This window comes from Caretta caretta, chromosome 9, assembly GCF_965140235.1.
Source record: "Caretta caretta isolate rCarCar2 chromosome 9, rCarCar1.hap1, whole genome shotgun sequence".
In the NCBI taxonomy this organism is placed as follows: domain Eukaryota; kingdom Metazoa; phylum Chordata; order Testudines; family Cheloniidae; genus Caretta; species Caretta caretta.
In genome coordinates this window covers 35102308-35114750 of record NC_134214.1, presented here as the reverse complement: position 1 = coordinate 35114750, position 12443 = coordinate 35102308, and the positions used below count along the sequence as shown (strand labels likewise).

General features: G+C 45.9%; 1 protein-coding gene across 2 annotated transcripts in view; it reads right to left on the bottom strand.

Annotated features, from left to right (window-relative positions):
- Nucleotides 1-12443, bottom strand: part of COL4A4 (collagen type IV alpha 4 chain) — a 131805-nt gene that overhangs the window by 18102 nt on the left and 101260 nt on the right. The window contains exons 37-40 of one of the 2 annotated variants that reach the window (XM_048864169.2): nt 11101-11172; nt 10216-10344; nt 9596-9703; nt 3530-3685 (exon numbers count right to left, since the gene is read on the bottom strand). In XM_048864169.2, coding sequence (XP_048720126.2) covers nt 3530-3685; nt 9596-9703; nt 10216-10344; nt 11101-11172 — 465 coding nt within the window. The remainder of the gene's footprint in view (nt 1-3529; nt 3686-9595; nt 9704-10215; nt 10345-11100; nt 11173-12443) is intronic. The other variant, XM_048864170.2, reaches the window with a different exon arrangement.

The window sequence follows — 12443 nt, the reverse complement described above, 5'->3', positions numbered from 1 at the left end:
TCTCCGTCGAAGGGAGATCTTCGACCGTATCCTGTATCTCTTTCAGGAAGGAGGAAGAAGCAAGCCATGAGGTTCGCTGCATGACAATGGCCGTGACTGTGGATCTGGCCGCTGCATCGCAGCATCAAGGGCAGCCTGGAGAGCTGTGTGGGAGATCAATTGGGCATCGGACACTACCACTTTAAATTGTTATCATTTATCCTCCGACAAATCAATAAATTGCATAAACTTAGCATAATTTTTGTGGTCATATTTTGCTAAGAGCGCCGCATAGTTTGCTACTCTGAATTGCAAAGTGGAAGAAGAATACACTTTGCGGCCAGAGTCCAGTTTCTTGTTAACTTTGTGTGACGGAGTGGATTGAAAGTATTGGTATTTGTTTTTTTTTATTTGCTGCATCGACCGCTAGGGAATTAAGTGAGGGGTGCGTAAATAGAAACTCAGATCCCTTAGATGGGACGAAATATTTGCAGTCCAATCTCTTGCTAGTGGGCATTATTGTAGCTGGAGTCTGCCAAACAGTTTTAGCAGGTTTCATAATGGCCCCATTAATTGGTAGGGCTATTTTGGAGGAAGTCGTAGCTTGCAGCATGTCAGTAAGCTAGTGTTGTGTACCTCCTCTAGGGTGATCTTGAACTCTTCTGCTACTCTCTGAAACAATTCTTGAAAGTGAGCGAGGTCATCAGTAGCAGGAGGTGGTGGGGATACCATGGCATCTTGAGGTGTTATTGCTATAGAAGGTGTGCGCGGGGCAGTGTCCCCTGTAGGGAGGGCTTCCACTTCAGGTCTTATCTGGGGTTCAGTGTAAGTCAGAAGTGGGGAGGGTTTGACAGCTTTCCTTCGGGCAGCCCGCAGAACACCTGAGTGTAGTGTGGTGTAGTGTAGGTCCACGGACCCCAGTGTGGCCATTGCCCCGGGGTGGGGTGGGGGGCATAGGTGGTCCCATCCAGGGATTGCCATACCAGTGTGGATAGCCTTGAGGAAATGGGGATCGTGCTGCGGGCTTCTCCCATTGTAGGTAGCTGAAAACATCTGGTCATCATATTCTTTGTCCTCTTCCCCTTAGTCTTCCTCCTCTTCATCCTCCCATACTTCATTGGAGGGGCTTGAAGTAGTAGGGGAGTACTGAAGATATGGTGCTAAAGGTCTTGGTGACAGATGGTGCCGAGAAGAGGAGAGTCAGGAGCACGGGACAACCTTAATTCCTCTGGTTGTAAAAACTGCAGTGGTGCTGACTGACCAGGAGTCGGTGCTGGTGGAGGCAGAGTCTGCTGCGGCATCTGCTGGTGCACCGAAGGCTGTCCCAGGGGGCACAAGCTGGCTCTGGGTAGTAGGAGCCCCTGAGGTAGGCACTTCAAAGGAGGCTGGAGACCTCAGGGGCTCGGTGCAGAGAGTGGTGGCTGTAGAAGCGGCGCCGCAGGATCAAAGGACGATGCCGCAGCTGCTGCTTGTGCTGTCGGCACTGTAGCAGCTCTCAGCACCGTGCTGACAGCGGTGGCCGAAGGAGAGCTGAAAGAGGTGGGCAGCTGAAAGCCCTGAGCCTCGGCACCATGGAGAGGGCCAGCCGACACAGGGTCAGTGCCTGAGGTGCCTGCCGCATGAAATGAGCGGAGTCGCGGAGTGGCAGCCACTGAAGATAAGAAAGCTGGTTTGAACTTTTTCTCCGAATGTCCCCTGAGGGGAGAGAAAGCTGGCCGTTTTTTGGTCTTTCCTTTACCTCTGAAGGGTGTCACAGAGGTTTGCTGGCCAGGGCCAGACGCTGGTCTGAATGAGTTTTCTAGGCGCAGCATTTTAAGCCTGAGCTCCCTGTCCTTGCATGTCCTCACCTTCAACTTATTACAGTGAACGCATTTTTGGGGTACATGAGACTTCCCCAAACAGTGTACACAGTATGAATGCCCATCTGAGATGTGGATGGCATCCTTACAGGAGAATCATCTCTTAAAGCCTGGGGAGCCAGGCATGCCGGAAACCACAGTGTTTTTGTTTGTTTGTTTGTTTTTGAAGAGATAAATGTAACAGTTAATGTAACTATCTAACTAAACTGAGAAACTAGCTCACGAAAGTTTATGCTCAAATAAATTTGTTAGTCTCTAAGGTGCCACAAGTCCTCCTTTTCTTTTGGCGGCTACAGACTAACACGGCTGCTACTCTGAAACCTAGCTAATCTCAGAGAGCACTGCTGAACTCCGTCTCTAGCCAGGGACGGTAGAGAAGGAACTGAGGAGTCCAGGCTGTGCACGCACTATTCAAATACTGACAGCTTGAGAGGTAGGCACAGCGCGTGCGCAGCCCATAGAGTACTGCTGTAGAAATCACCAATCAAAGGCTCTGGGACACACCTTGACCTGAAGTGGAGCACCCACAGGGACATCTCTTGAAGAACAACAAACAGTGTGCATCCATTTGGCTCCTTCCCAGACCCTCCTGTTCCTGCCCCGGTAGCTGTCCCCATGTGTAGATCTGTCAAGGTTCCTTCCCCACTCTGAACTCTAGGTTACAGATGTGGGAACCTGCATGAAAGACCTCCTAAGCTTATTCTTACCAAGTTAGGTTAAAAATTCCCCATGGTACAAACTTTTACCTTTTTGCCCTTGGACTTATGCTGCCACCACCAAACGTGTTAAACAAAGAACAGGGAAAGAGCCCACTTGGAGATGTCTTCCCCCCAAAATATCCCCCCAAGCCCTACACCCCCTTTTCTGGGGAAGGCTTGATAAAAATCCTCACCAATTTCAATAGGTGAACACAGACCCAAATCCTTGGATCTTAAGACCAATGAAAAAGCAATCAGGTTCTTAAAAGAGAATTTTAATGAAAGAAAAAGTAAAAGAAAAACCTCTGTAAAATCAGGAAGGGAAATACCTTACAGGGTAATCAGATTCAAAACATAGAGAATCCCTCTACGCAAAACCTTAAGTTACAAAAAGAGACAAAAACAGGAATATACATCCCATTCAGCACAACTTATTTATCAGCCATTTAAACAAAACAGAATCTAACGCATATCTAACCAGATTGCTTACTAACTCTTTACAGGAGTTCTGACCTGCACTCCTGTTCTGGTCCCAGCAAAAGCATCACACACACAGACAGACCCTTTGTTTCCCCCCCGCTCCAGATTTTAAAGTATCTTGTCTCCTCATTGGTCATTTTGGTCAGGTGCCAGCAAGGTTATCTTAGCTTCTTAACTCTTTACAGGTAAAAGGACTTTGCCTTTGGCCCGGAGGGATTTTATAGCACTGTATGTAGAAAGGTGGTTACCCTTCCCTTTATATTTAGGACAAGATCTATGACAGGACTGTGGCCGGAGGAGCCTGACCCTCCCCTTCCACCTGGCTGGAAGCAGACCCCCAAGAGCACATGGGTCTGTGGTGTATGATCTGGCACACAATTCTTACTGTTTAAAAATGTGAAGACTGAGTAGGCAATTTTTCAAAAATGGGAAGTTACCATAATGTAGATACTCAGAAGAATCTGCCAGAAGGCAGGTATTCACTCAAACAAAATCATACACTTTAAATCATACCTTTCAGGCCTCTTCTTCCTTGATTTCCTGGAAAGCCTTTGGCTCCTTGCTGCCCTGGCTGGCCAGGAATACCGGGTGCACCTGGAACACCAAATTCCCCCGGATCGCCTTTCACAAAGATAGTCTTTCCAGGAGGGCCAGGATTGCCAGGCAGGCCTAAAACAAAACAATGGATATTAATAATGCATTCACAAAGGGTAATCTTTTCAGAAGTGCTTAAGTCCCACTGAATTTCAATGGGAAGTAGGATCCTAAGTCACCAAAGTGTGTTAGAAAATGTCATTCTAAGTCCTACGTCAAGATAATACAGGGGAGGAAGTCTCCATGGGATTGCCCCCCCACCCCCAAAACCACTGGGATCCTCCGCAATCAGAAAGAGGCAGGTGAGTGCTATGGAGACCCCACCTGTCCATGTTGGCTCTGTGCTCCTGGCCGCCCTCCCCTCCTCAACTCCCAGCTGCCTGGTGGTGCAGCTTCATTGCAGTGAGCTACCAGCACCATAATCAGCTGTATGGGAATTTGTATTTCAATGTCCTTGTTTTTTCAATAAATATAGAAAAAATCCAGAGCTACTATGACTAAGGTGTTTAACCCCTTCAACCAGTGTAATTGGGCTTGTGGAATGTACAAACTCTGCTGACTTCACTTGCAGAAGTTTGGTGACCAATCATCAGTTCTTGAACTGACTACAGTCTAAGGGCTTGGCTACACTTGTGAGTTAGAGCGCATTAAAGCAGCCCTAACTCATGACGCGTCCACACTGGCAAGGCACGCAGAGTGCCTGGACTCCGCAGCTAGAGTGCTCCTGGTACTCCACCTCAGTGAGTGGAATAACATTTGCTGTGCCCCGACTGGAGCGCCGCAGCACCAGTGTGGATGCCCTCATCTGTTAATGAGCTCTGCTCAGCCTCCAAAAGTGTCCCACAATGCCTGTTCTAGCCATTCTGGTCATCATTTTGACCTCTACTGCCCTGCCCTCAGGTGACCAACCGCCAGACCCGCCCTTTAAATTCTCTGGGAATTTTGAAAATCCCCTTCCTTTTTGCTCAGCCTGGCATGGAGTGCTCTCAGCGAATCTTCCCAAGTGACCATGCTTCCACGCACCAGGCGATCCCCAGTATGGCGCAATGGCGAGGTGCTGGACCTCATCAGTGTTTGGGGGGAGGAAGCTGTCCAATCCCAGCTGCGCTCCAGCCATAGGAATTACAATACCTTTGGGCAGATATCAAGGGACATGATGGAAAGGGGCCATGACCGGTACACACAGCAGTGCAGGGTTAACGTGAAGGAGCTGCGGAATGCCTACCACAAAGCCCGCGAGGCAAACCGCCGCTCCGGTGGTGCCCCCGCGACCTGCCATTTCTACAAAGAGCTGGACACGATACCTGGGGGCAACCCCACCTCCACTTTGAGGACCACCATGGACACTTCAGAGCCCAGTTCAACAAGGCAGGAGGAGGAGGAAAGTGGGAGCGAGGGTGCTGAGGAGGAGGGAGACACCCCGGCATCCCTAGATGCATGTAGCCAGGAGCTGTTCTCAAGCCAGGAGGAAGGTAGTCTAGCCAGTCGCAGTGGCCGGTGCTTGGGGAAGGACAAACACCAGAGGAGGTGCCCAGTAAGTAGCTTTTATTTTGGAAGGAAGTTGTTTGGTGTGGGCTCTTGAGGCAAGGAGGTTTAGGGCTGCATGCATGCCTAGATGTGGAATAGGGTGTTGATGTGCTCTCTCACATCGTGGTGATCGGCCTCAGTGATCTCTTCAAAGGTCTCATGCAGAAGCTGGGTTCCTTGAGAGAGCTACAGTACTCCTTATCCCAGTAAGGCTAACATGTCTGCGCCACTGTGCCATGATGGGCAGGGTGACCATTGCTGCACACAGACAAACTACATATGGGCCAGGGCGGAAGCCGCATTGACCCTCCCTTGCTTCCCAGGTCACCCTCAGCAGCGAGATCTCTTCCAGGACGAACTCCTGTGGAAAATGTGGGGACAGTGTCCAGTATAGGGGCTCCCTGCAGCTGTTAGCTCTTCCCAAGGCACAGAACCCCAGAGGGCAGTATGGCCCTGAAACAATCAGTCCCCCTTGGCCCTGTGCTTACTCACCATTTTGGGGCTCCTGTGGGTTATGTGTGCTCGCTTTGGGACAGGCAAATTCTGCTATTGTGTAGGCTGTGCTTGTCTTTAAGTATGGGTGAATCATTGCTCTGTCTGTGAACAGTGCTGCCCCTGTTAAGTGTTGCATTTTCCCTTTACAGATGCAGCCTTGAGATCTCAGCCGTCCATGTTATCACCGGCTGAAAGACTCCAAAGAATTAGGAAGAGGCCACGTAGAAGAAAAGAGGACATGCTGCATGAGGTAATGCAGCAGTCCCCTAATAAAAATCAAAAAGCGCAGGAGTGGAGGGAGAGTGAAAGGAGGGTCTGCTAGCAGAACACAGATCACCAGCACCAAAGCACGGAGCGGCTGCTAAGCATTTTAAGGAGCGCCAAGTGGATTTGATCCAGGCTCTCGTAGCCATGCAGGCGGAGCACTACTATGCCCCCCGCCGCCCCACACAGCCCTTGTCCCAAAACTTTCCCTTGTGCCCCCATGTCACCTCCAACCCATTTTCCCCCACATCTCGGTTCTTATCGCCACCAGATGCCTCCAACACCTGTAGCTTCACCACCCAACCCTGCAAACTACAACCCTTACCCACTGCACTCAATCACCACGCATTTTAGCCAGCCTGAAGTACAGCACTCATTGCACAGCACTCCAGACAGGAAGGCAGAGTATGATAACAGGACATATGCAAATCTGTGTTTGAACTGTTCCCCACCCCACCCCATTGCCCTTTCTGTTTCCCAAGCAGTTGTGTTTCTTTTCAATAAATGAATTTTCTTTTAAATAAATGGATTTTTTGGCTTTGAAAACATTCTTTATTATTGAATTAAGTTAAAGATACCTTAGCCCAGGAAAGGCACTGTAGCAAACACAGATTCCCACTAACATTGGAACCACCGCTCTTCACTCCCATGCAGGGCACCATATATTACTGGTGGTTTTCAGCCTCAAATTGCTCCGTCAAGGCATTCTTAATCCTTGCAGCCCCGCACTGGGCCCCTCTAATACCTCTGCTCTCTGCCTGTTCAAATTCAGGCTCCAGGCGTTAAACCTCCAAGTTCTATGCCAGAGTGAATCTTTCACCCTTCCCTTGACAAATGTTATGGAGGGTACACCACGTGGATATAACCACAGGGATGTTGTCATCAGCCAGGTCCAGCTTCCCATACAGACCGCACCAGCGGCCCTTTAAACTGCCAAAAGCACACTCCACAGTCATTCTGCACCGACTCAGCCTGTTGTTGAACTGCTCCTTGCTGCTGTCAAGGCTCCCTGTGTAGGGTTTCATGAGCCACAGCATTAAAGGGTAATGGTGGTCTCCAAGGATCACAATGGGCATTTCAACTTCCCCTACAGTGATCTTCTGGTCTGGGAAGAAAGTCCCCGCTTGCAGCTTCCTGAACAGGCCAGTGTTCCGAAAGATACATGCGTCAGGCACCTTTCCAGGCCAGCCTGCGTTAATGTCAATGAAACACCCATGGTGATCCACAAGTGCCCAGAGAACCATAGAGAAATACCCCTTCCAATTAATGTACTCAGAGGCTAGGTGGGCTGGTGCCAGAATTGGAATATGCATCCAATCTATCATCCCTCTGCAGTTGGGGAAACCCATTTGTGTAAAGACAGCCACAATGTCATGCACGTTACCCAGAGACACGGTTCTTCTGAGCGGGATGTGATTAATGGCCCTGCAAACTTGCATCAACATGATTCCAACGGTCCACTTTCCCACTCCAAACTGGTTAGCGACCACTCAGTAGCTGTCTGGAGTTGCCAGCTTCCAGACTGCAATAGCCACCTGCTTCACCGGCAGGGCAGCTCTCAATTTCGTGTCCTTGCACCGCAGGGTGGAGGCGAGCTCATCACACAGTCCCATGAAAGTGGCGTTTCTTATCCAAAAGTTCTGCAGCCACTGCTCGTTATCCCAGACTTGCATGACGATGTGATCCCACCACTCAGTGCTTGTTTTCTGAGCCCAAAAACGGTGTTCCACGGTGGTGAGCACGTTCGTGAATGCCAGAAGCAATCTCGTGTCAGATGCGTTACACAAGTCGACATCATCGTCAGACTCCTCACTGTCAGTTTGTAGCTTAAGGAGTAACTCAACTGCCAAATGTGGCATGCTGGCGAGACTTGTCAGCATATTCCTCAGCACTTCGGGCTCTATTCCCACAGTCCGAAAGGGAAGACAGAGTGCGCAGTACAAAAAACGTTGAAAGATGGCGCCAAATGTGGACCGAAGCACAGGGATTGCTGGGATGTGAAGCGATGGATCACGGGGCATTGGGACAGGAGCCAGAATGCCCCGCACCCTCCACCCTCTTCCCACAAGCCACAGCGCCAGAATGGGAAGAGGTGCTCTGTGGGGTACCTGCCCATAATGTACCACTCCCAATGCCACTGCAAGTGCAGCAAATGTGGCCACGCCAGTGCGCTTGCAGGTATCAGTGTGGACAGACTGCAGCGCTTTCCCTACTGCACTCTCCGAGGGCTGGTTTAACTCACAGTGCTCTACATCTGCAAGTATAGCCATGCCCTAAGCTTTACACGAGAACAGCCCTCAACTACAGAGTTTATATGCATAAACATGCAGCTCCCTCTTCTTCCCCACTTCTGGGGATAGAAAAGCTATTTTAGCTTTGTTCTTTTTGTAAATGGCTTTTCTATACATGAGTGTCATCATTTTAAGGCCTAATATCACAGGACCTTCCAGGACTACAAGGAAGTGCTCTGCAGCCTATTGGAGAGCAGTGAATCAACCTTTTTTGCAAGGATGAAAAGTTCCTTTCTAGCTTGGCTCGGTTGTAAGATATTGGAACTTAAAACTCTTAGGAAAATTGCCCAGAACCAAATATTGCCCATCCTATGCCTCCTGCTGGTGTCACTTTAATGGGAAAATTCCACAATTAGGAGGAAAGAAGGAACAATGCTTTAAAAAATGTCTACTGTCAGAAGCTGCTCAGAGCTGTACAAGGCTGGAAGTAATCCCGGCAGAGATTCATAAGCAGAAGGAGTGCAATTGAAGTGGACAGAAGTATACGATGGTTCCAGTTTATCACATGGTCTTCAATTTTAGCGCCTCCGAAAATTACACCTACCAAAAGACAGGAGGTAGTCAGCCCTAGACCAGTAACAGTTTTAAGCTGTGATATCCTGTGATCCTACAGAGCTAGGAAGAGGAGCGCTAAAACAGTGGAGCAAAAAAAGATTCCTAATTTTCCAACAGAAAATGCAATTCTTGTTTCTGGCTCTGGATGGGTCTGAGATGCTGGACCTCAACATCATGACACTTTTATGAATGGAAAAGCTGTTTTAGGTAGAGCTCTTTTTATAACACCGTCTTTTAGCCCGCTAGAGCTGCATTCACAGTGAATGTGTTTACACGCATCTGTTGGGGAACACTAAAAATAGTACCAATAAAATTTTAAACACACTCTAATATGCTTGCAAAATAGTTTTTATTCCCTGTAACGTATGTGGCCCACACAGAGTACATGATGGTATGGTTTAAAGGTTTCATTGGAACTTGTATGGAAACCTACATAATGCATCCTGATAAAACCTTTATACTTTACTACATAATCCTCATGATGATACCTGTCTCTAGTAAAATGGGGATCAAAATATGTATCTCCTCCGTAAAGTGCTTTGAGATCTATGGATGAACAGCACTTCACAAAGGAGATAAGTATCGTTATACCCATTTTACAGATGGGAAACTGAGGCATGGGGGGGTGGCATAACTTGCCCAAGGTCACCCAGCAGGCCAGAAATGGGACTAGAGTGCAGATCTCCTGAGTCACTATCCACTGTGCTGCACTGTGCCTCTGTCCATGTATTTATGGAACAGGCGTATTTATTACCCTCTTTGCCTCTTCCCACGTCACGTGCATATATATATATCTCATTAGAATAGAGTTTTCACTGTTTTGGTTAACTGATCATGTTTGATTTTCTTGTACCTCTGATGCCATGTGAGCCAGGTGGCCCCTGATCACCCGGAGGACCAGAAGCTGCAGTTTCAGGAGATCTTCCCACAGATCCTGCAGGCCCGGTATCTCCTGTTCTACCTGAGGGAGCAGATCATATGCTAAATGTTTTGAGTTTTCAGTATTTTATACTTTGGATTCCAGAAATAAAATATTAATTTAAGGGAGTTGAGGTGCAAGGTCATGCAGAACTTGGAGTTAACCCCATAGTTGTGTGCTGCATTTCCCTGCTAAATAGACTGTGGGAGGCATTTGGCACAGAAAATATAATTCTTTTTAAAAAAAAATTCTAATTCCTTTCTATAATATCCACTGGAGCTAAAGAGGTCCCAGAATGCATCATTCCTTGACATCAATGACTCAACAAGTCTCATGCAACCCACGGTTTCAGTGATGTAGCAGAATGATGCATTCTGGTATATTTGTAGCAAGTCAGGAAATGCTAGCATACTTCTTGGATGAGAAAAATACTTTTCTTAAAGAAGAGATCCCACATGTATGTGCTGCATGGGCCTGCTAGCCAAGTAGCAGGGAACTAGTTCAGTTTTCATTTCAGCTTTGCAGTTCACTGTTGAGGAGAAAATGTTTCTTACCTGGGTGTCCTGGCAAACCCGTGTCTCCAGGAGGTCCTGGAAGAGAAATTCCTGGCTGTCCAGGTTCACCCTTGTCTCCTTTTGGTCCAGGGGCCCCTGTGTATCCTGGGGGCCCTATTTCACTTTTACCTCCAGAGGAAAACAATTACAGTGCATGAAGTCTACAGTGAATGCAAATACAGATGTACAGAATAGAAATACCAGCTGCAGATGATGTTCCTTTTGTGATTAATCTATCTCTAGTTGTCTGGTTCTCATATGTAAGTTGGGTGGAGTTTTGTTGAATCTGGCCCTCATTCATCCTTTCAAAGGTATTAAGCTCCTTGACTCAAGTCATAGTCTTTGTCCTTAATTTGAAATTCTTAAGTTTTATTCTTTTTGCTTTCAATTTCTTAATTTTCATTTTATATCTTATTCTCGTGATCTCTTAGACTGGTGCTAAGCACTGATTTAACAATGGTTAATAGGGTGTTTTGAAAGCTTCAAACAGATCACCATGGGTGAAATCCTGGCTCCACTGAAGTCAATGGAAAAACTCCCATTGACTTCAGTGGGGCCAAGATTTTCCCCCCGAGTCTCCTTTTAATTTATTTGCTATTGTTTATCTTGTGCACATAAAAGTTTGAGACTTGGCTTCACTTTGAATCATCTGCACTGAATGTTTTCATTGTAAAAATATTCTCAAAGGATTCCAGCAAGACTGATGGAGGATTTTAAGTCTTTCCCCACAAATGATTGCTGGTGTGTGTCTCTTTAAATCATTAACTACTGGCACTGTTTTAAAATTTAGTCTGATCCTTAATGACAGGATAAATATCAAAATATCATTGATCATTTCATATTCATTTTCATTTAAAAAAATTCTTTTTCATTTTCATTCTTTACCTGGATCTCCTGGTGAGCCCTTTTGACCTTGCAGTCCATTCAAGCCATCTAATCCAGGCAACCCTGATAAACCTTAGAAGTATTGCGGACATTATTAGAAGCATGACCCAAAAAACTTGAAAACGTTGATTTAACAAAAGTAAAATGTCTAAAACTTGACAATACATTTCTGGTTCAGTACAGTGTTTGCTGAAAGTGTTTTGACAACTGAAGAATGGACTACATCATTAACAGTTGAAGCCTGTTTTGAAAAAGGAGCATCATTTATAGATTGCTGGATAGTGAAGGAAATATGAAAGCAGCAGAAATAATTTCGTTTCCTATATTAGCAATCAGAACATTTACCTTTAATCTTTAGTGTGATTTTACTTTGAAAAATGACTAGAAATATGGCACTTTATGCATTGCATCTACTCCATTGCATTGATAGTCATCATCTACCAACTTGATAAAAATGAAATTTTACTGCTTTTTATTCCTGTTAATCCTGGAGAACCAACACAGCTAAAACAGAATGAGCTGTGGATTTTATTCTATTTTGTGCAGGATTATTTACTGTTGACCTATGGGCCAGAGTTTTGTAAGGCTTATCGCTTATTTATGAGTTAAACTCTCAAAGTGTTGTGGGAGTCTTATTAAGAAGGGAAAAATAACCTGCCTAAGAATTACCACTAAAAGATTAGACAATCTTTTCAAGAATTATTAAACAATAAATATTATTTTAGATGTATGAATAATTGTAAGAGCCGCTTACTTGGGAGAATTTATGGAGATAAACAACAGATGTTAATATACTGGAAATTTTGGGGATAAAAGTAATATATGTCTGTGAAAAACAGGAAATAAGTGAAAATGAAACTGTAGGCCCCTCTACTATAATAGTGCCAAGCTGTAAGCTAACTTCGGAACCGGATAAATAGTACAAACTAACTGTCTTGTCTACAGACTGCAGAAAGGGGTTCTCGCAGATTGTAGTGATGTACATCTCTTTCTATTATGTGCTAATTAACTTAATAACTCAAATCCTGTTGACTTATCCTGTTGACTTATCCTATTTATCCAGGATAAATTCAAACCTTACTAACACCCTTATTGGTAACAAATTAGTAACATTACAAAATTCTCTAAGCCACCCCTTTGCAAATCCTTTAAAGACAATGGAGTGGAACATGTGTAATTCAGGACTTAAATTAGTATGCAGACTCTTTGTCCCTGGAGGTGATGCACTAGGTGGAAAGATCAGACTGAGTTTCAGGATAGGCAGGGAGAAAGAACATCTTTTATTTGTAAACTGAGGACATTTGATAAGAGGATAATTGAAACACAACAAAGAGATAATGCTA